The sequence below is a fragment of the Asterias amurensis genome, chromosome 3 (assembly GCF_032118995.1).
Source record: "Asterias amurensis chromosome 3, ASM3211899v1".
NCBI classification, from domain to species: domain Eukaryota; kingdom Metazoa; phylum Echinodermata; class Asteroidea; order Forcipulatida; family Asteriidae; genus Asterias; species Asterias amurensis.
Window position 1 is genome coordinate 16,472,822 of NC_092650.1, and position 24,539 is coordinate 16,497,360.

A 24,539-nucleotide genomic window follows, 5' to 3' on the forward strand; every position below is an offset into this window, starting at 1 on the left:
ATATTATGAGAAACTGTGCAAACTCCTTCTAAGCGTCCTGTTTTTAATCAAACTTCTCCAGCCCATTTTAATTTCCTGTATGGGGGATAGAAATCTCCAAGGGACAATATTTAGAAATTACCCACTCAGTTTTCCTTGTGGCTTATTACTTGATAAAACATGTAGAAATGATACATTTAATGGGGGGAAAACATAATTTTGTGAAAATTGTATTAGTTTGTTTATTGTATTTTGCTAAACCAACTTTGTGATGTTTTATTCCAGCTCGTTCAAGTGCCGGCGAGTCATCACATATAGAGGAATCTCCTAAGAGCCCAACTAGTATCATCCTCAAGCCGTTTTGTAACGAAGACAATGATTCTATCGCATCTGACATTGAGAAAAGAAACCCTTTGAAGTTGCTTTCGGCTGGTAAGGAGTGGGTCTAAAAGCTTATAGTTTATAGCTTAACTGAAATATATCCCTCTGAAATGAAGTTATATTCCAGAAAACTGTCTTTGGAAATCTTAAAAAAAATGCAACATCAGATTTTAGTAGTTACAACCACCATTGAGGTGCTGAAAACATGCTGAAAATTGTCAGTTGTTTTTCACTATGTTCTCTCAACTAAGCAGCCTCAGCCCAAGTTTTGTCAGGTTTGTTATTTCATGTTGATGGTTTATCACAAAAAACCCATTTTAAGCGTTTCGAGATTCCAGCCTAACTTAAAGCCTAGGTTCTTATCTGTGAAACAGGGTGAGTGCGTACTCGCATCAATTCCTAGTGCTTGTTATTAGATTTTTTGTCATGTCAGAGTTTCATTGTGGCAACAGCCATGATGAAATTCCAAAGGAAATTGACCAGAAGCTTTGTAAAGTTCCACAAAAATTGACCGCACAGAAACATTTTCAGAATTCCGAACCCGAGTTGGGCTTATTTACCCCAATGGCAATCTCCTACTTTTTGGAATAATTAATTTTCTCAAATCAAGCAGGTACCAAACAAGTGGTGTCTGAAGCTTTGCATGGTGTGAAAAAAATATAAGAAGTACTCAAATAAGTAAAGTTTCAGGTACATGTACAACCATGTATTAAATCTCTTTTGTGGGAGTGTTGGCTCTGTGGTTTGATGTTTCGCACAGTATACTCGCTAAGACCACACCGGCTCTATCAGAGCGAAGACTCCAAAAAAGAGATTTAATACATAATTGCACCCACAAGTTAATGATTTAAGTTATTTTATATAAGTACCAAATACTCGGCTATATTTTTTGAGACCCCCACCTCAACTCAAATTTTACCTTGTTAATCTCTAGACGTTGAACCAGGGGAGCTTCTTGACCTTGATGAAGACGACATCATCGCTGATGATGATGCAGAGGATCTAGGAGAGGAGGAAGGAGCTGAAGACGAGGACGACGACGAGGAAGAAGAAGACGAGGAACAGGAGATTTATAAGTGTGACTCGTGCAACTCAGCTTTCTTGAGTATCACTGACTTCATGGACCATCGCAATTATGACTGTGAAACAGGTACATTTCAAATCTCTGAATATTTTTGTTTCTATCACTCGCAAATTTACTTTTTGACAGCCTTGCCACTACCAGCAGTGCGCCGTATTGATACCCCTCGTCATCAACCCCTGGGAGGGATCAACTGACAACTGGCTCCGAAGCGTGACTACTCTGCGTGCGCATGTAAAAATGCAAGTATTTGGGCGTGATTCCATTGAAAATGAATCATGTCTTTTCACAGTCACACAGCTGTAGACATGTCACATAGTAGCCATACTTGATCCTGCAGGGTAATGAGGGAGCAAGGCTGTTGACTCTGAGCCTTCTGAGTGAAACAGGACGCAATAAACCATCTTGCGAGTTAGACTTGACTGATGACTAGTACAATGACTTGCTTTAGTTTGAATAGACCGATCCATTAAGCTCCGACCCATTGCGTATTCAAAACGCAACGAAGGTCCAACAAATAAAGTCTGACATGCGTGTGCGTATGCTTGGCGCGCGCAGCAGAGTTGTGCAGAATGGCATTGGAAAGGCTCACGTGTTCTTGCTCACATGTGTGTCGTGGGCAGAGCCTAGTGGATCTGTCTATTCGTTAGACTATATTGACAGTTGTTGGGTCATTTGGTTCAGGGCAAGCTTTTGTATACATGTAGTTACCTCCAATCTGAGCAAACCCTGGTACCATTGTTCCTCACATTCAAACAAAGTTTTGTTTGGAGGTTTTCCCATCTGTTATGCAAAAGCTTGCCCAGATTCGTGATACAGCAGCTGTCTTTACTCTGAGCTAAGACAAATTTTCTTGAGCAGGATTTGAAACTGCGACCTCTACAATAAAGGTGCCGGCACTCTACCAACTGAGCTATCTACCACTCAATTTTGTTGTCTCCCAAATATGTCAACATTTTTTTTGTCAGTCATACATGTAATAAGTCATTCAACCTACATGTATAAAGGAATCACAAGGGTAAACTTGGGTGTGATCCCTGGCTACACGGCAGTTACAGGTTGAATCGCTTCTGACTGGCACCCCCAAACAAAAATATTGACAATAAAGGAAGACCATCAACATTAGGGCTGAGTAGCTAGCTCAGTCGGTAGAGTGCTGGCGCATTAATCTGGACGCCGCAGGTTCAAATCCCCACAGGTGACTTTTATTGTACCTTTGTGAATAATTTCTGTTATAAAACCAGCATTACATGGGGAAACTAAAAATAAACTTATATAACTTACTTTATCACATGGCCAATTAATTATGTTATCGACTGGTCTCACTAGTCTTCCTTAGAATGAGGATCCACCTGTAGGTTGGTGGCGCTGTTTTTTGAGTTAACCACTAGGTATTGACCTGGCTGGTTATGTTCTCTCCTGCAGTTTGGCTCGGAGTTTGATGGAGTACAGGAAAGTGTCTTGACTTATTCCTCAACATTTGACCGGAGCTCAACTTAGTTGCAAAATTTGCCACCCATTTCTACAGCAAGATGCTTTTTTATTTGTATGGATTATGGTAACATCAAATTTGTGTATGCCCTACTTTGTTTACAGAACCTGTCGCAAACCCATGTTCTTAATACGTTTGTTTTATTTTAATTTCAGATATTGGAATTGGGGCCAAGTTGTATGTTTCAGGTTCAGGTATGTTCAAAACTTCATTATGTACCCATGGTTTCTCTATCACCAAAGTGTGAATTGTCTAGCCTTAAATGAAATGAATCATCAGATAAAAAATATGCATAGGCTGAAATTTGTATTGTTGCTTGGGTTAATCCGTGGTTGCTTAAACTACGTTGACTAAGTGAAAAGGTGCTTTTTCCTGAATAGACCTTATGCATTTATGTCATCTGTGGCAAGTCATAAACCTACTTCAGCTCCAGGAGTAAGTGGCAGCCTTTGCCTCAAAGCATAAACCACAAAGTGCTTTATCACATGAACTTGCTGGCTTGGCCGAATTTCTTCTGTGATTTCACATGCATTATACATGTATATTATAAAATTAAGAGTGACTTTTTATTAGAATAAAGACATCTTTGTCATTCTTTGTCGGACCCTGTTCTAGAACAAAGGTCATCTGGAATAGCTTGTGAATATATTATGCAAACCCGAACATTACAGAATGAATTCAGCCATGGCAGCAATGTGGCCATTCCCAAAAACGCATATATTTTTTTTTGAAAATGAATCAGCGAGGGGCACAAAATGATTTTTGCCCAAAATGACTGTATAGACGATGTGACCTCTGACGTCACACGAAAAACCATAACATGATTCGCGCGCATACCGCCGGGCAAAACCTTTGTGTTTTGGCAGCCAGCTAGAAAGTGTACGCAATCTTACTGTGACTGCGCAACTCAGTGCCCGGCGAAACATGACGTATAGAGTGTTTTGTCAACAGAGGGCGGTTTGAATGTAAACATAGGTCACATCGTCTATAATTCCTGGAGTAAATAAAATGGTGTAATTCACCAAACATCATAAAGGGTTTCACTTTCATCTAAAGCCCTTTTCACACTGCATCTCTTATCCCTAGGGAAAACAGCCCGAGGGAGGCCTGGGAATTTTGGTTACCCCACAGTTACCCTGGCGCACTTTCACACTGTCCCTGCCTAAGTCCCTTTTCTACGGGGGTTGCACATTTCAGGAATACCCCCAGGTTCTTCCACTTACCCCTACTCCAGAGTATGGGTGGCTTTTTCTCGGTGTATGCACATTTGCATGGGGTAGATTAGGGTTAAAGTGATCCAACTGTAAAAGAGCTGGCTGGTTATACCCTATACTAGGGTTGGCCCCTGGGAATAGTAGAGCAGTGTGAAAAGGGCTTCAGTGTTACCTTACATGTAATCGTTTCTCTTGCCATTATACTATTTTGCCTTTTTGTTTCGACAGATGAAGGAAATTCATCAAGTGAACCCTTAGACCTGGATTCTCCGTATACTATGGAACAGGGATCTGTTGACAGCAGTCTACCGTACCAATGCCAGTTCTGCGATAGGGCCTTCCACCGACTCACCTACCTCAAGAGGCATGAGCAAGTCCACAGCGACAAGATGCCCTTTAAGTGCCCCTACTGCAGTCGCCTCTTCAAGCACAAGCGCAGCCGTGATCGCCATGTCAAGTTGCACACTGGAGACAAGAAGTATCTGTGCGACCAGTGCGACGCATCATTCTCGCGCAGTGATCACTTGAAGATTCATCTGAAGACGCACTCGGCGGGGAAGCCATTCCGTTGCGCCATCTGCAACCGGGGTTACACCACGTCAGCGGCGCTGACTGCCCACACGCAAAACTTTCACAAGACGCTCATGGCGAGCAAGGGAAACAGTTTTAAATGCATCCACTGTGTTGCCACGTTCACCACCTCAGAGAATCTTCTCGATCACCTTCAGACTCATGAGTCTGACTTGCAGGACGGACAAAATGCCCTTTACACAATCGCGCACAGAAATGGCTCGGAGACGTACACTGAGAATCTCGGTGAGGATGACAACAGATGTCCCATTTGTGAAGAGCAGCTCACCTCCATGGAAGAGCTCCAGAATCACTTAGAGATTCACAAGAACTCAATAAGCGCCCCTCTGCAGTGCCAGTTTTGCCCACGAGCGTTCTTCCCCAGTATTACTGTGTTGAACGTTCACATGAAAACTTTACACTCGGACAAGATGTCTAAGATGCATCGTTGCCAGTACTGTGGTAAAGAGTACCCCACCTTATTCAATCTGACAGAGCATGTATCGGCAATGCACGAGCCTCTTGCCATACATTCAAATGGTTCTGATCAGGCAACTCCCACTAGTACCATGCTGTCCTGTGCCTACTGCACGATGGAATTCGGCACGGTTCAAGCCCTACACAGCCATGTGGACTGCGTTCATTCCATCCCAAATGCAATCACATACGACGCCGATGGTCGTCTTCTCTGTCCCCGTTGCAGTATGGGGTTCCTTACAGAACCAGCCCTTTATGAACACTTTCAGAATTACCACGGTAACATGGATAACCAGTTGAGTGGCGAGCTAAGAGTCCAGTGCACTCAGTGCACCAAGGTTTACCCCAATCAGGCCATGCTCCAAGAGCACATCAACCGTAGTCACAGCCAGGCCATGGATAGCATGAAATACCCTTGCCCCTACTGCTTTAAACAAAACCTCTTTGATTCCATCGAGCAGCTGCAACTTCATGTAGAGGTCTTCCATCAAAGTGATCGAGCCCCTGTGTTCCTCTGTCCAGAAGAAGACTGCAAAGGACACTTTGACACTGCTGAAGCTCTCAGTGATCACATTCAAAACGACCACGAGACTGAGACAAATCAACCGGGAAAGGATGTATCGGCAGCGACCAGTAAATCAACCCACCAAACACGCAGCAAAAAAGAGAAAAGCAAAGAGAAAGGAAAACACAAAGAAAAGCGCAAGTCTAGTACAAATAAGCAAACTGCGAGCACCTCTGTTCAACCAGCTCCATCTGAGGATCCTGTCGCCCCCTCAGTTGATCCTCGACCTTCGAGCCAACACAGCAGTCAAGCTAGCTTCTCATGCCCAACGTGTCATAATGAGTTCACCAACGAGGAACAGCTTGTGGTGCATGTACTGACCCACTACAAGACAATCTCAGCCGAGTACATCTGCAAAGATTGTGGGAAGAGTTTCAAGAAGCCAGATGAGTTGCAGAAGCACCTGTTTGAGATCCATGCTCACCATTTATACAAATGCTCCCTCTGCAAGGAGGTGTTTGACTCCAAGGTCTCCATACAGGTTCATTTTGCGGTTAAGCATAGTAACGAGTGTAAACTGTACAGCTGTATGAAATGCGGGGTGGTTTACCGCACAGAAGGGGACCTTCTGGTGCATGTGAAGTTTGAACACCTGAAGATAACTCAACCCTTCAAGTGTCTGTTCTGTAATCAGTCATTTGCTTCCGATGTTGAGTTTCAGTGCCATCTGACCTCTCACTCAGAGCAGTTTCGATGTCCATTCTGCAATGCTCCTTACAACTCTCAAGAGACCCTTGAAGTGCATTTGAGGGCAACTCATGATTATCCAGGCTCCTCGCCACACGTTCAAAATCTTACCCCTAATAAAGAAATTTTTTCTGACAAGCCTTTCTTCAGTCCGTCTGACTCGGATAACAGTGTGAAAGAGGTAGCCAACATGAAAGATGAGGAAGAGGGGTGCTTCATCTGCAAGATCTGTGACGCCAAATTCCCACTGAAGATTCTCCTTGAAAAGCATCATTTGAAAGAACATGATATTAAGTCCCGCAGTGCTTCCGTGCAATCCAAGATGTCCGATAAGAATGCAGAGACCACTGAAGTACCTAGGAAGTACAAACATCCTTGCGAGACTTGCTCACAGAGTTTTAAGACCAAGTATGAGTTGATGAAGCATGCTATTGAGCACACAGCAGAGTTTAAACTTCGCACAGACAGTACTTCTCCCGATGGCGGCGCAATGTCAAATCAACCCACGTGGCACTGTAAGTGCTTCGTCTGCAAGCAGCCAATCCAGATGGAGACTGAGTTCCTGAGCCATGCCCAGCAACACAATGAGGAGATAGCTGGACCCGGTAACACCATACGCTGTGTTGCCTGCTTGCAGATACTGACGTCTATGGTTGAACTTCAGCTTCATGCACGCTACCACACACAAGCTCCTCCATCCACCGGGGTTCATGAACTATACCCATGTTATGTCTGTGGAAAGACCTTTGGATCGAGAACAGATGTGGTTCCGAAGCTGGATGGATGCAATCACCCTTGCTTTATGTGTCTCAACTGCATCAAGGCCTCCCTGGAGTGCCAATTCTTTGGTTCCTCAATCATTAAGAAACCTCAAAATAACACCCACCGTTGTCCAAAATGCACCGTGAAGTTTGAAACCCGCGAAGAACTTGACATACACCTGCTGACTCATGGGTCGGGGAAAACATACCAGTGTATAAAATGTCAACAGAACTTTGCAACAGAGATGGAGATCCAGCTCCATGTTACAACTCACGTACTCTCAGAAGGAGTGCACCTGGAGTGCAAACTCTGCAAAGACATTTTTGATTCCCCAGCAAAACTGCAGTGCCATCTCATCAACCACACCTTTACTGAGAAAGACTACCGATGCCCGATTTGTAAAGCACTGTTCAGCTGCGCCCAGGATATTCAGGCGCACGCCATTGAGCACGGGATGGAAGCAAGGCGTCACAAGTGCTCTCAGTGCAGCCAGACGTTCTTTTTCGCCGCTGAGCTCCAGAATCATGTCTTGTCTCATCCAAGCCAGGAAGATCTTGGCATATTCCGCTGCGAAGAATGCCGTAGGGTCTTCTCCTCTAGTGCAAGTCTAACCAACCATGCACGCCTTCATACCACATCAGACAAAGGCTTTAAGTGCTCAATCTGTATGCAGATGTTCTACTCCACCATGGACTTACAGCAGCATTATTTCAGAAGCCACTCGGAGGCTGAACTCGGATGTAAGAGAAAGTCCTTTAAGTGTGGCCAATGTGATGAGGTGTTTCCTTGCTTGAGCAATCTTCAAGGTCACATGAGGATACACACAGACGGTCGTAAATACACCTGCTCCATTTGTAAAAAGGTCTTCGCGCTGAGTCGTAATCTCACCATCCACATGCGGTCGCACAGCGGAGAGAAGCCCTACCAGTGTCCGATGTGTGACAAACGTTTCGCTCGCAAGGAAAACAGGAAGGTACACCTGAAGTCCCACACCGGTATCAAGCCCTTTATGTGCCCCCACTGTGGGAAGATGTTCTCGCGCAAGTGCCACGTCCGTGACCACATGCGAACACACAGTGTGATGGTGACTCGTGGAGCTCTCTTACAGTGTGAGCTCTGCCAGGAGAGTTTCACACTCGCCAAGAATCTCCGTCGACACATCCGGCGCATCCACAAGGAGGAGGGAACCTCTCAGAGTAGTTCAGCTTCCCCTTTGAGCTCTGCCGAGTCGATGACGGCAGAAGAGGACACCTCACCAGACATTGATGGCACATCTGAGAGTGATTCGGTTGGGGCTGAACCCGTTGTTAGCAGCAGTCAAGATCCTCAAAGGACTGAAGAGATGCAAGTACAATAGACCTTCATCGTCACACTTAAAGCCATCTTTGTCTAAATTACTGTGTACTTACTGATGAGGACAGTTAACATTCTTAAAACATTAAAAGGAACCAGACTGTTTTTCCGTCCGGCCTCGATTAATTCACATTCATATTGGTGGTTGGAAAAAAAGATGGCTACAAAGATAAAACATCAGATGACTGATTAAACTGACTGAACTTTTAATGAAAAGGTTATGAAACTTGAAAGTTCATCATGTAGATTTGTAAATAACTGTTCCACACTGATAATTGAGAGAATATTCACTTCACTACCGCTTGATCTAAGAATAATCCATCAATCTTCAAACGGCAGTTTATGTCTTATCTATTCAAAAGAGCATTTTGAATCTCGAGCATTTTGAAATTGAGTATGGCCATTTTGGTGCTGTTATCAGTGCTGTTATTCTTTGCAGTGAGTTTGATTGAAACTCTATTTCAAATGCACAATCAGTGCAAGATGCAACCCTCTTTGGAGGTGTCCGTTTCAACACAAACGAAAGTCCTAAGAAAAAAAACTTGTATCTCTGTCATCATTATTATTATTATTATTATTTATTTGACCTCAACAAATACAAGAACTTCAAAAAGCACAGCAAAAGTTAAACGATAACACAACGCACCAATCAAAATAATAATGAATACAATAATTATTCAAGCAAAAAGCACACAATAATTATAAAAAACAAAACAGAACATGACAGGATGGCAACTAGATGAGCAAAAGAAAATTAAAAATTAGTAGAGTCATGTTTATCCCTCAAACATAATCTGCTTCCAGGGGTCGATTTCACAACTTTAGATGGTCCTAGCTTAGGACTAGTCCTAGGAGTTATGAAAAACTTAAGACTAGTCCTAATTTGGGATGAGAAACTTGTCCCAACCTGATATAAGACTAATCTTAACTCTTTGTGAAATCAACTACTGAAAGTTTGAAAAAGCTTTGCTTGTAAAATCACGAGTTAGCGCTCTAGTCAAGTTGGGTAGCTCTATGATTGATACTAAACTGACAGTTAAGGTCCTTAAGGTAAAGGTGCTACTTTGATCAAGTGCCAGATCAAGTAAGTCATTGACTTGTTATCAAGAACAACAGTTGTAAGAGGTATTAATGAAGTTTTTTTTAATAGGAAAGAATATGCTTTTTCATCATAGAAAAAGAAATCAGCGATTTTTAAAGAAATGAAAATGGTTTCCTTTGTGGTTGTGTATTATTTTCATCGCTTGTGATTGATGCAATTTGTGAAAAGGTAGTGGTACCTTTCCTTGAAAGGCAATGTGTATAGTATCATTATTTTCAAAAGTGGAAACCACTCCTTCAAAATTTTGAATATATTCTTCAAACCAAATCAAGTGCGAAATAAATTTTAACAAATTGGGTTTTTAAAGAGATTTTTTTCTTCTTCAATGATGAAACGTTTATGCAGCGACTCTTCGTTGGATAAGTTATGGTTGTGGTGCAGGCATTATCAAACTTTAGAAAGCTGAAAGTATAGATAGATTTATGCTAAATCTAGTTATTAAACTGTTTTAATATCACCCTTTAAAGCAAACAAATTGATGAAGACATAACTTTTATTTAGTAACTTTTATGTTATATGAAATTTGTGAAGGTACCATTTGTTCAGAGCCCAGTTTCATAGAGTCTTATAAATATCTGCTTAGCAAATAAAGCAGGGTACCAGTCACACATTATACATGTGATATTGTATTTTGACTGATACACATAATCTTGTAAGCATAATTTTGTTGTGCTACTTTTTGTGCTTAATCAGCTTTATGAAATTGGGCACTGCTAATGTTTTGAAAGCCTCTTTTATGTAAAAGAAAAATCTAAAAAGAAAAAGATCCCTATTCTGCAATGTATGTGTAAATACTTGTTGAAATGTTGAGTGGCATTTCCACTGTATATATATAAACTAAGAAAGTACAGTAAATTTAATGGTGAGTTATTCGAAAAATCACCGTGCACATTTTATTTTACCCATTGTATGTAATCTTCAAATAAATGGTAAAAGTTCTATTTCTGAAGTCCTTCTAATAGAGATGTATTAAAGGGTGTATATGTACTTTTTGTGGGACAAAAAACACAATGTCCACAGATTTACACTAAACTTACACAGTTTGAAGATAATGATAGTAGAAAGCTTCACTGAAAATATTACTTGCAGAGGTGCTGTAGTTTTTGCGTAATGAGTAAAACAAAACAATGTCATGAAAATAATTTTGGTCTCATGAGACCAAAATTATTTTAAGCATTTACAAACGTATTTTATGACAGTGTTTTACTCATTTCTCAAAAACTACAGCACCTCAGTAAGTAATATTTGAAGGGAAGCTTTCCACTATGATTATCTTCAAACCCTGTAAGTTTAATGTAAAATTATGGACATTTTGAAAAAGTACCCACAGTTCGAAGCTGTTTTGACAGGTTGGATGTGTATGGTTGTATTTTGGTTACCTAGGGCAGCTTATAAACGTTTTTTCTGAAACCAGTGGCACCTTCTGTTGATTTGGGTGCATTACCAAAACTGTGTATTTGAAAATATAAAAAGGAATTGATATTAAGTTAAAATTTCTACTGTTGTTTAAAATTAAATCTACTGGTGTTTTAAGGTCAAATCTTGATATTTCATATGATAAGTAATCTTTTTTTTGTGGTTTTAATGTGGAAAAACAGTTTTTTTTGCAAGCTTAATTTATTTGTGCTGCCATTATAAGGTTAATAATATATATTAAATTATAACAAAGGTTGTTATGGAAATAAAGTTTACAACTCATTGGACAGTAAACATAATATGATTGTACTTCAGAATAAAAAGGCTGAATAGTAAAAAAATCAAAAAACAAAAAAAACTAGGCTGCTTATTGACGATGTTTATCTGCTTAAAGGGAGGGTACACGTTTGGTAATTGTCAAATACCAGTTTTCTCGCCTGGTGTATCCCATCATAACCATAAAATAACAAGTCTGAAAATTTGGGCTCAATTGGTCATCGAAGTTGCAGGAAAATGAAAGAAAAAAACACCCTTGTTTGTATGCTTTCAGATAGGAATAATACACTTCTAGCTAGAAGTCTTTTATTATTTTAGTGAGAAATAACCTCTTTCTCAAAAACTACGTTACTTCAGAGGGAGTCGTATCCCACAATGTTTTGTATTATAAACGGTTCTCCAATGCTCGTTACCATGTCAGTTTTTAAGTTAATATTTGTTTTGAGTAATTACCAAATGTGTACCTTCCGTGGCAAAAAAAAAACTAATTAAGCAGACAGCTTTCAATTTTGCCCCTTTTAATTTTTATTCTATTTGGGGGACAGGGTATAGATTGAAAGCTGTTCCCATTTGAAATGTTTGTATAGAAAGATATAGATTTAATAAGGCATTTGGTGCTCGATGGTGATATGGTGTGAGACATACCCTTCTCTCCCTGTATCTTATCTTGTAACTGTACCTTATCGTGTAATGGGAATCTTAGAATTGTACTTCTTGGGTAGAACTTTTATGTATATAGTTTAAGCCATTGGAACTTCGTTTTCCGGGCAGGGTTCGGGATAGCCTCTGCTTCGGGCATGGTGCATGAGAGTATGGGAGCTTTGCGACTTCTGCTGCGTCAACTATGTACGGTTCCCATTAACCTCTCTCGGATACTATTCCTGTTCTGTAACTGCCCACCCCTTGCCATTGTCAAAATTGGACCTTTCATCACCAGGATGTACCTGTGTATATTTTGATACTGTAAATTAGTCACTGTTCTTTAGAGGTGGAAGAAATAAATATCGGTCTCAAACCTGCAAGACAATGAGTCATGTGTATGATTTTCTTAAAGACACTGGACACTATTGGTAGATGTCAAAGACCAGTCTTATTATTATTATTATTATTTATTTGACCTCAACAGTACAAGTACAGAAAATACAAATCAGGCAACAATGAAAGGGAAAAAACCCATAACAGAAACGACATCGCTACAAAACATTAAGAGTAAAAAAAAAGAAGACAAATAAGTGAAAAATAAATAAATAAGTTAAATAATTAATCAAACAAGCAGTCAATCAATGAATAATTCAAAAAATAATTAAGTGAATAAATAAACAATAAAACAAGTAAGTAAACAAACAAGCAAAAAATAAAAAGTAATTAAATAAAGTAATTAAATAAATAAATAAATAAATAAATAAGTAAACAAATAAACAGAAAATAAAATAAATAAATAAATAGATAAATTAGGAAATCAAAAAAGAGAGGTGTAAAAAAAAAAAAAAAAAATGGTGACGTGAGGGCAAATAGAGAGAACAGTGAAAAATGGGTCTATGAGGGGAGCATGCAAATATAAGAAGTTAATCTGGGGCATACTCATCATGTGTTTCGCCCCCAACACAAACCAACAAAAATCACACAAAACCCAGCTAGTATACCATCAACGCCGAATGCTTTTCCATATAAACATGGGGGGAAACCTCTGATATTAAATTACTCTGTTTAAAAAATTAACACATCGAACCGCACAATCTTTTCTGTTTGTAAAGTCGTTTGCCCTTCCTTACCGTGGCATAAAAAATGCTAGAAAAACCACGAACCACGCCTACTGTTCAATTTGCCACATGTTCAAATTACTTGAAGAAAAGCGAGTGTCGGCTGTCAGCTGTCATGATTGTGCGACCAAGTTTGCCATACAAATACACCTCTTCTTCGAGTGCATTAATGCGTGTCATTTGAAACAAGTTTTGCAGGCGGGACAATCAAAAGCGAATTCCTAACTGTAATACAAGTTATAATGGGATTAGAGGCATGTTGTACAAGGTGGTAACCGAACAATGGCGTGTCTGTTACGCTATGCAGACTACCAATGAAGTTTGTCTTTTTGGCACATGCTTTTACAAAAGTGGGTATTAATAGGTTGTCTGCGTAGAGTGTATGGTACAATGCACAAACCATGCATGTAATAGTCTAGTAACAGAATGGAGGACAATTTATGATAGCTTTTCGAAGAAATTATGCGCACATCTATTTGGAGAGATAGGGTTTCAACTGTACCATCTTTGACGGTGTTTTTCTTGGAGAATTGTTCCAGTTTATCAAGGAGGCTCATCACCGACCGTGACAGAGTTTGTTTGTAATAAACATTTTAAACTATATACATGAGTTGGTAACCGAACAACAGTGAGCCTGTTACGCAATGCAGGCTACCAATGTACTTTGTCTTTTTTGGCACATAACTTTGCAAAAGTGGAATTTTTCATGTTGTCTGCGCCGAAAGTACGATGCATGTAAAATACTCTCATAAATAAGTGAATAGGCCAACAGGACGAGGTTATGATGGAGTTGTGATTCTGAGGAGGTATGTCCACATCCGAAGAGGGATTTGAAGGGCTTTAACTGAACCAGCTAAAACTGCTTTGACGAGCTTTTCTTTGAGAATTGTTCCAGTTTATCATGACGGTTCAGGAACTGCCGAAGGACGGCAAGTCGTCGCTTTGGATCTTTCATAGAGCAAGATTGGATTATATGCGTTTAAGTGAATGTAATGACTAAAGAGTCTTCGACGGATGGTTGTTTGATTTGGATGGCTCATGTCAAGTCAAGAACACTGGTAAGTTTATTTTATAATCATCAATCTCTTCTTCTTCCAAGTATTAGTAGTGCAGATTTCATGTAAGAAGATGTGGCACTTTATGAATCATGTTCAGACATCCCCTAACTAGGAAAAAAGAGGAAATAATGACACTGTTGAAAGTAAAGATAGGGCAATGTTCAGACCTGCATAGTAAGGTTTACATAATACATGCTTTGATGAGCACACACTTTGAATAATAACTATGTCACGAAACATGCGAAAATTATTTCCAAAAAAGAACCATCCCTGGCCTTCCTTGAGAGTGCTATTTTCCCTTCTGCTAGTATGTTTTTGCAAAAACACTAAACTTTTACCCTATTTTTTTAACCCATACCATCCCCCAATTTTCCTTCCGGTTGTGATTAGGGCCAACATTGGTCTTTTCATATCTGGCGAGAAAAACTTCGAGCAATTGTATCCTGTTGTGACAGTGCCTCACGGTCTCCCCATTTTTGATTCACACTTGTGATGCTCTTTTCTTGTGGAAAATGAGCACTTCAGTGGAAACCATGGGCCATGGTATAACGTTTTGTTTAAACCAACTCCTTAGTGGGGGTTGGCCAATTCCCGGGACATAACTGGGGGTTCATTTACGAACGTGCAATTGGTGCAGCCCCGGCTCGCCCGATCAAAGCGACGTGTCCCAATAACTCGGGGCATGCAAATTATAGCGCGTTTCGCGCACTCATCTGATAGCGCCCTCTTTTGACTTAATTTCATCATGCCAAGTACACTGCCATTACCGTATATCACACGTTTAGACATGCTCAATTGAACCTCCTCTCGACAATTCAGAATGGAAGAACTGTCCTAGGTATTTTAAGAATTGTATGATTATGTCAGAAATTATCATTTTGGAATATTCGAATCATAAAAATAAACGTTCAGTTTTCACTCTTTACCTTACTAACCATCCCCGCCACGCTTTTCGTATTTAATTTCTTTGGCGAAAAAGAAGAAGAATTTGATCACGGTTGAAAACAGTGACGCGGCCATGTTGTGTCAACCGATGTTATAATTGAAAACCACGTCGCGGCCATTTTCCTCATCTGTAAGCCAATTAAAATCATCATGCTTGCGGTATGTAAAATCAGTTACCCTGGTGACCGACACAATAAATAAAAGTTGAAATCGAAGAATGACCACTTTTTATAAAAAAAATCAAATGATTAAAAAAACTATAACTTAGCAATATGTGTGTTACATCCAGTAGAGCAAGTCATTCCAAACAATCTAAACCTAAGGCTGAAATTACATGCATCTTATTTCACAGTGTGTAGAGATTTATGTCATGACCAAAAACTTGATCTGCGAAAGGTATCAAGACCTTTCAACGAAGATAACAATGGACAGAAACTAATTATTTTGACCTAATATAGACCCAAGAGATAGTACAACCACCCGGACATATGTGCAAGTACGTTGTAAATAATTCAGCAAGGCCGGGCTTGAAACGACGGAATAAAGGGCAGACTTTAAACTTTAATGCAAAGTGCTGGTTACAACCCACTTAATACCGTGTGTTTTAATAACCCAAACACCATGATAAATATTGATTTTGAGTCCATAATTATTTTAAAAGGAACTTAACGCATCTCCCAAAGCCATGCCACAATCGCCGTTTTGAGATAAATAATTGAGTTCACACAACAAAGTTAGACGATGTCATTTTAATGGAGCTTAAAGGAACACGTTGCCTTGGATCGGACGAGTTGGTCTTTGAAAGCGTATGTAACCCTTTTTTATAAAATGCATTATGGTTGGAAAGATGTTTTAAAAGTAGAATACAATGATCCACACAAGTTTGCCTCGAAATTGCGTGGTTCTCCTCTTACTGTGCGAACTAACACGGTCGGCCATATTTTATGGGAGTCAAAAAATAATTTGAGTGTTAGTCGATGAGGTAAATGGAAAACCGTGCAATTTCGAGGCATGTTTGTGTGGATCATTGTATTCTACTTTTACATCTTTCTACCCATATGCATTTTATAAAAAACGGTTACAAACGCTTTTCAAAGACCAACTCGACCGATCCCCAAGGCAACGTGTTCCTTTAAAAGCCATTATTTTAGTATTACGCATGCTCGGAAAACCACGTGAATATAATAACGGGTTGCCTTGCCTCATCGAGCAACGATACAGCAAGGTTGTAGCTACCACGGTCGGAGCCGGTCGGCTATCACCGGCCCCAGCTTTTGCCGACCGGGATCCAACAAAAAATATCAAACTCCGACCGGCATAAATTTATGTAAAACTGTTTTAAATGCCATTGAAATAAGTGAAAAATAAAGAAAACAATCCTGTAAAACTCCTAATTAGGTGTGTATTTTATTTCTGTAAAAACAATCAAAACAATTTTCTCTCCAAAACCGCGATGTTCTCCGTGATTGTTGCTTAAAAATAAGCCGCTTGAATGCTGCGAGTTCATGGAGTACTAAAAAAAGCACGCACAATCTCCGGCGTGCGTGTAGTATCCATGATGCACAAAACCACATGGTAATACTCACACGGTCGCCCACTGGTTCATGCAGCATGCACAGCACATAACACACACAGTCCGAAGTCCATCTTAACCAAGATTCCGCACGCTGTGATTGGCCATTGATGGCTGTTAATAAATCCATATTCATGATCTTCTTGGCTAGCCTTCTTCACAACACACGCTCACGAACGGAGTAAAGAATTGGCGAACGTTGTGCATCACGCCTGCAGACTGTATGCACAATGCACAGCCTTGGAGGAGTTCTAGTAACATGGACAACTTTTGCCAACAGAGGGCGTTGCGGGCCAAAGTTCATTGAATTATTTCTCAATGTGTGTTGTTGACCGATCGTTGATTCACGAAGATTTTGTTGCAAACGGAGATCAGAACATGTTCAAAACAAACAATTCTCAAACAACAAGTTCATTCAAATGGTTGTTGATAATTTAGGGCATAAATTAAGAGATAAAGTCGTCCAATTTTAGGGACTTCACTTCCGTGTTTTTTAAATATTTTTTTTTAGTTTCAATTTTTTTTTGTACCATACATGCAGCAGGCTAGTGAAAAAAACCTGCGGGCGATAAAGAATTTTGGTTGACTCGCCCGGCGGGCGGTTGAAAACAAAGTTATTCTGATGGGCGGACCATGTTGGTGGAGTCGTCGAAGTTGCATTAAATTTTTATTTAGAATTTTATTTAGATGATTTTCCTGTCTATTAATACTTGTTGGAAAACAAATGAAAAGACAAGAATCAATTTTTGAGTTTATTGAATGCACTTCGTTGAGAAATTGTCAATGAATACAACTCAGTGAAACATGGCTTTTCTATTCTACTAATGTGCTCCTTTTTGAAATGGAATAGTCTAGATTTTGCGGCAGTGATCGGACATGTGTCCCGTCATCCTGTGTTTCTGAACTTGTCTCTCCACTCTGCATTGCCTTCTGATGAATATATGCAACTGCAAGCTTTTCAATTGACAAATTCAACACTCAAAAATTCTGCCTAGTAGTCTACCTACCCTATTTTGAGATGGGATTTAAATCGTAAACAGAATATTAATTTTATTTATTTTACCCTAACATTTTACTTTAAAACTTAATAAGTATTTATTTTCTATGGCTCCCTGGACATGTTTTTTCCTTTGACAATGGCTATGTCAAGGCACAAATAGGCAAGAGAGAGCCTGGGGAACCCATCAAAGCTTAAACAAAACCTAAAAATCTTCAGCTTCCAAAGACGCTGCCCCTGTTGATCCCACCGGGTTGTGAGGCGCTACGCTGCCCCTACATGTACACCCACCCTCTCGACTATGCTCTCGACAAAATTAGCCGGCATCCAATTTGCCCTAGCTACAACCTTGCGATACAGATATGACCCGTATCCTTGAATGACCTAAAACAGTTGAAGACAAGACAGTTGACCGACAAGAAACCAACTCTACATAATGAATCTCTTGTATTTGCGGGTTATTCTTCTTGGAGTTTGTTGTGGCCAACCGGTGGCCGCAACCTGCCCTTCTGATTGGCACCGATACGGCGAGTCATGGTACGTTTTTCTAATGGACAAGATGAATTGGTACCAAGCAAAACACACTTGTGGCGAGTCACGAGCAAACTTGGTAATCCCAAACTCACAATCCGAACAAAATTACATATGGGAACTGATCCTGAACAAGTTTAACCAGACTCCTTCTACCGATCTCTGGATTGGTTGTAATGACATCGAGGAGGAGGGAAACTGGCAGCACTGTCCGTTGAAGGGTGAGATTAACGCTTATGAGAATGGGGCGAATAGGGATCAGAACCCAATAATGACGGTGGAGCAGATTGTGGAGCGCTGAGGGTTTCTCGTAGGGGTCAATGGGACGATCGATATTGCACACATTATGTCAACTACGCTCTGTGTGAGATCCCAGCCATCAACACTCCCGTGTCCAGCTAGTCTTGGTTCAAGACTCTCCTGGATTTGTAACAAGAGAGCGCGCTATCACCCCCAACGCGCTATCAACCACGAATCGCTATCACAGGAGAGTCTTGGCACATTCGTTAAATCTCCCCCAAAAATCGGGGGGGGGGGAATAATGCGCGTGCGTAGGTTTCCCGCAGAGCCCGCCCCTTTTTTTTGGGGGGGGGGGAGATTTAACGAATGTGCCAAGACTCTCCTGTGATAGCGGTTCTCGAGTGATAGCGGTTCGTGGTTGATAGCGCGTTGGGGGTGATAGCGCGCCCTGTTGTGACAAATCCAGGAGAGTCTTGAACCAAGACTAGTGTCCAGCCCGCTGAACAACCCAAGACGTCTCACTCCTCAGTGCTTACTCCACTACGCAATGGAGGGGCAATGGCAAAGGCACCGTGTTGTGCCGATCACACACACGATGTCACTCATTCATTATAACAGAGAACGATGAAAGGAATAGCGTTTGCCGAACAAGCAACAAGACCAATTAACAAAGTGCAGAGGGAAAGAAAAAAAGGACAGTAACCACTCGGTTATTATATAGAAACGTGTGCAGAAACTGATGTTTTGGATTGTTGGTGATAGCCGCACAGTCTGGGGCTGAAATCAGCTCTTAGGTGATTCACAATGATAAGATATTGCGAATCAAAATTAAATATTTCACAAGTGAGATTGATAAATACAGTGCAAAGCACACTTGTGCAAAGTCAACCGCTCACCAGTAAGAATTCAAATTTCCGATTTTGCTTCTTCAGTCTGCTGGACCAAGATGACTGAAGGATGATTTTCCAGTTGAACAAGTGACTCTGACCAAACTGCATAAAATGTGCTTGCCTATCACGATCCGATGTCCCCATCATCCTTGAATCTGGTGTGGAAGAAGAGGGTTTGCAAACTGAATATCGCGCTGAAATGAATTGAATTGAATTGAATAGGTCACCTCAATACGAAAAGTATGTCATTAAGATGATTCAGAGTGAAACGGTGTTAATTGGATTGTATAATATAGACAGAGTTTTACTCGGATTCCTACAAGTCAGTAGATGAGCGTCCTTTTCAACATTATTGAATTTATGTGTTATGTGGCTGCTTGAGATCTGTTCTAATTATAAAGAAAATACTTGTATTCACATAATTATCCTTAATGTAAAAATTGTATAAACATTAAAGACTGAGAAATTAAAGACTTTACATTTGGCCACTTGGCTCCTCGCGAATAAAGTAATAGTTGTCGGCGGTGATCATAGAGAAAAACATTGTGTTATAGCAATAGGTTTTTGTTAGGCTCATACACTTTGATATCAAAGATTTTTTTGGATGAATTAAAGTTTGACGACTCTGTCAGCAGGGCCACGAACTTGCAAGGTTTTAAACGGCTATTTAAGACCGAGTATTTTATTCACCTGACCAACACACCTTCCTGCTAAAACATCCCTAAACCTACGAAAGAGATAGCGCCCTCTTTTGACTCAATTTCATCTTGCCATGTACACTCGCAAGTAGACTGGGCCCCTGTCTTTATCTGCAAGGTTAAAGACAGGTCGCTGCCGCTAGATCCAGTGATTTCCATTGGATACAATGCAGGTGCAGTGACATAGATGCCCAAATAGTCACTGCTCTCAAATCCGCAATGGAATTTGACTGCGTATCTATAATGTGAAACGACAGAGGTCAGAGGTCAAACTACACGCCGTTTTTTTGCCGCTCTCTGGCGTTATTCACGAGCCTCGAAGAATGACGTCAGACGTTCAGGCTAACTCGCAAGTGACGTTGCCCTATTGTAGCCCAAGCCCTAATAGTGATCCAATCAGGTTTGTCCAATGCATATGCGTTCGTGTGGTAACCTTTTTCGGCTTGTCCACAAGTCTACAGAGGCTACGGAAGTGATTGCCTCCATGCTCCCTGGTGATTACCTTGGTGCCCTTGAAATGATCCCGTCCAAATTTACAATTATATCTCATAGGAAAGGAGACAATGCCTTGGTGTGCTTGCCCTTTTAAAAACGAAGCATGCTGGCCTGGATACCCTCGCGTTGGTAGAAATGTGACGAAAGTGAAATGGCTCTTCATATTGATCTCCATTTATAACAGGGATGTCAATGGACAAATGACATAAACATGCATTAATTTGTACTCTCGTCACACACAATTTAACAACAAACAACCTCCTTTAGACATTAAGGCGAGGGCGCCCCAAACAAAATGATGTCATGTGTAATAAAACCTCCGGACGGGTGCAAGCTGTAAAAAAATCCACCAAGGCCGTGCTTTAAAGGGCTGACTTAAAACTTTAATGCAAAGTGCTTGTTACAACGCACTTAAACGAATAAAAAAATATATGCTATTAATAGTGGTCCAAACAGCAATCGGTATTAGATATTAGTACTTTGCTATTTTAAGGCATATTGTGCATAAAAGGACGGTTCCAGGTGCCCCAAGTCAAATTAACCTAGGTGTTCGCTTGTTTTTTTTTCAGATACATTATTCATTATACACAACCTTTTAAAGAAAATTTTACAAAAATTACGTATACATTAATTTACCTGAAGTTGCCTTGACTTAATATCGAGCAACGACATAGGTATGAGACTGTTTTCCTTGAAGGACCTATAGCACTCAGTTGGAATTGAAGACATTTTGACAGACGAGAAACCAACTCTACTTCAAACAACATAATGAATCTCTTGTATTTGAGGGTGATCCTTCTTGGAGTCTGTTGTGTTCGTCCGTTGGCTGCAACCTACCCTTCTGATCGATACGGCAAGTCAAGTTACTTCATTGTTAAAGAAAAGGTAGATTGGTACCGAGCAAAGTACATTTGTGCGGAGTCACGAGCAAACCTGGCTGTGCCAAAGACGCAATCCGAACAGGATTACATATGGGAACTATTCCTAAAAGAGTTTGATCAAAACCCTTCTGCCAATCTCTGGATTGGTTGTAATGACATCGAGGAGGAGGGAAACTGGCAGCACTGTCCGTTGAAGGGTGAGACCAACGCCTATGAGAATTGGGCTGAAGAGGAACCTAATAATGACTTTGGAGCAGATTGTGGATCGCTATGGGTTGATTGGAATGGTAAATGGGATGATTACCCGTGCAATAAAGAAATCTACGCAGTTTGTGAGACAACTGTCAGGAACACCCCGAAATTCTGCCTTCAGACCGGCAAAGACGGCCGCCTTATTTCCCCGGAGCATTCTTCAACGCGTCATTAAGGAGTTACCTGTTATAAGGGCGTTCCGTCATGCGGGAAGGCTGGCTGGTTACACCCCGACGTCACATTCAAAATCTTCTTGAACAGTGTTGACGGTTTGCCAATTAAAGCAACGCGACTCATTGTGAAGCTGCTGGTGCAAAACTGAAAAACAATTGAAACTCGGTTTCTGTTTGGGATGATCATACCTTGTTACTTGGCTAACTACGCAGTGTGTGAGCTCACTACGGTAGTCTGCAAATCGGCACTGGCGGACGCGTCACTTGTTTAGTGCCTGTCTACAATGCCAAGAAGGAGATACCGGGTAAATTTAGACTGTGATGTACGCATATTCCAACAGTGAACGCATGTGGACTAAAATCAACAGTCATTTGGTCTTACTTCGTATTATTGACGGATACGGACTGATGAACATAGTTAAGATATCTCAGAAACGTTTCTCCTTATAACACAATTATTTCAGGACATCTACACGATCAGCATAAGTCAAGTGTTTTAAGTCTTAATTAAGCCGTTTGCTGTTGCCGTCTCTTATAGCTGACATCTATATTCTTGATTTGCACAGATAGGGTATGAGTCACGGTTACTTCACCACAAGATGGATTGTTACGAAGAAAACCCTGCGTGTTTCGAGCATACCTCCAGTGTTCTAGAAAGTCTTTATGGAAAACTAAATGAATATTCATTGTATAAAATGTTTGTGCTGATGGATGTTGATTCACAAGTTTAAAGTCTATCAAGTATCCATGGAACTTCGGTTTAGAAAATGGCAAAGACTGCATTTTGTTGGTAATCGTCGATTTCTTTAAGCATATCAAAGGTACTATAATACAGTAAAGCTATTACGGTTTGTAGTAGTCAGCATTAGAAACATCGTCGAATTTTATCATCAACAAATGTTGTGTGATTTTTTTATAAGAAACAAAAAACACGTTGGGGATAAATAACCCACGACAGTAATGTAACCGTTGTACGTAGTTAAACGAAATACCGTATTGAAAGCACTAGTTCGGTTTAAAAGAGGGGCTTTACGTTCGCACAAATTCGGTTGATGAACTCACTTTCAAACATTTTAGAGTCGTTATCAAAGTTGAAATTTGTGACCCGCCCTGTGAAAATGAGTCAGATGTAGGCAATTTCAGGAATTGAGTTATATGCATGGCTGGAAAGAACACATCAGCAGCATCTAAGCTTTGGGCTGTATCGCATTGCTGAGTTACTCCCGTTTGAAATTAGCCACTACACAATTTCTTTTGAAAAACGAATTACAAATAAAATGATATTTTAAACTACCATTGTGTGCAAAAGGATACAAATTAGACATAAGTATGATCACAAAATTGTTGTATTCATAGCTTTATTGCCTAAAAGTAAGTGTTCTAAAGGTTTACCATGCAACTAAAAATCTTAAAAAGAAAGAATATTTTTTTAATTTTTAATTTCTACTTTTTTTGTTACATTTTCCACATTAAACTGTCCATAACTTAATATTGCATTGGGCGACATGTGACTCATTTTTACAGAGTGGGTCACATTTAATCCCTATCCTAAACCCTCACATTAAAAATGTGTATAATCAACTTGTTTTCACACCCGTGCATTGCAGAATGTGTTCTTGGCGCTGTAACCCATTAGTTGAAGTCACAGACTATACTGGGTCTGATAGACAGTTTTATAACAACATTTATTTAGTTTTCCATATTTCATGATTCAGTCAAAACAGGCCGCGAGCTTGACCTTTTGACGGAGTCGCGAAAATCCATTGTGTGAAATGCATCCACCCTGCGTTTTATTGTTGATGTTATTATTTCAAATCTGAAATATATTTGTTTTAAAGTTGCTTTTTTGCACAATTTAACATGAGGTTTGTTTCTACTCTCTGGATGATTGGGATTTAGTTTACTCTCTCTTAAAAATATATCTTCTAGCACAAACTGAAATATAACATTATGGTTGTTGCATTCTTTCTGTTTCAAGTTGAAATAAAAGAATACAGTGCAGTATCATAGTCCAAGGGAAAACAAAGTTGTTTTCTTCTTCAAACTTGCTAGATATATACACTTGGTGTATCTTAACATATGCACCAAAATAATAGGCCTGTAAAAATTTGAGCTCAATGGTCGTCAAAGTTGCGAGATAATAATGAAAGAAAAAAAAACCTTGTCACACAAAGTTGTCTGCTTTTAGATGCTTGATTTCGAAACCTCAAAATCTAGAGGGAGCCGTTTTCCTGTGAGCCTCTCCCCATTACTCGTTACCAAGTAAGGTTTCATGCTAATAATTCTTTTGAGTAGTTACGAATAGTGTCCACTGCGTTTAAGGGACTACTTTTGTACAGTTATGAAAGGACCCTCTTCCCCGATATCAGGCTTTGTATATGAGCTATAGTGAGATCAGTATCTCTTTATTTGTTACTTGCTGACGCGGTATCCGTCATGGTGGTTTATTTCTAATACTAATAATAATTATTCAAACTTACAAAGCGCCATCTATCTAAGACTAAACTTACTCCGAGGCGCATAAAAAAAAAACCAAAACAGAGAGAGTAACAAATACAAGCAACACATACTCATACTCATTGTAAAAGGAAGTAAAGGCAAAATTTGTTTTAACTGGGAAATTTTGAAATGCGATGTTCAAGGCTGATTGCTATTAAGAAATGGTTAAAGCTTCGTTGCTTTCAAAACTAT

General features: G+C 40.1%; 3 protein-coding genes across 3 annotated transcripts in view; all 3 read left to right on the forward strand.

The window, feature by feature from the left end:
• The window catches only part of LOC139935017 (zinc finger protein 423-like), a 47,520-nt gene extending 35,151 nt beyond the window's left edge, over nucleotides 1–12,369 (forward strand). The window contains exons 3-6 of the mRNA XM_071929463.1: nucleotides 265–411; nucleotides 1,295–1,510; nucleotides 3,089–3,127; nucleotides 4,376–12,369. Of these exons, the coding sequence (XP_071785564.1) occupies nucleotides 265–411; nucleotides 1,295–1,510; nucleotides 3,089–3,127; nucleotides 4,376–8,565 (4,592 nt within the window). The 3' untranslated portion in view covers nucleotides 8,566–12,369. The remainder of the gene's footprint in view (nucleotides 1–264; nucleotides 412–1,294; nucleotides 1,511–3,088; nucleotides 3,128–4,375) is intronic.
• A 5,755-nt stretch (nucleotides 12,370–18,124) lies between these two features.
• On the forward strand, nucleotides 18,125–18,520 carry LOC139934504 (snaclec bothroinsularin subunit alpha-like). The gene has a single exon (XM_071928761.1). It carries the CDS (start codon nucleotides 18,125–18,127, stop codon nucleotides 18,518–18,520), a length of 396 nt encoding a protein of 131 aa, XP_071784862.1.
• Nucleotides 18,521–21,310: 2,790 nt separating this feature from the next.
• LOC139934505 (hepatic lectin-like) lies at nucleotides 21,311–21,850 on the forward strand. Its single transcript, XM_071928763.1, has one exon. The coding sequence runs from the start codon at nucleotides 21,311–21,313 to the stop codon at nucleotides 21,848–21,850; it is 540 nt and encodes a 179-aa protein (XP_071784864.1).
• The last annotated feature ends 2,689 nt before the right edge of the window (nucleotides 21,851–24,539 follow it).

Excerpts from the sequence above, each read along its gene's own strand:
- LOC139934505 (XM_071928763.1), top strand. The coding sequence starts at position 21,311 with ATGAATCTCTTGTATTTGAGGGTGATCCTTCTTGGAGTCTGTTGTGTT.
- LOC139934504 (XM_071928761.1), top strand. The coding sequence starts at position 18,125 with ATGAATCTCTTGTATTTGCGGGTTATTCTTCTTGGAGTTTGTTGTGGC.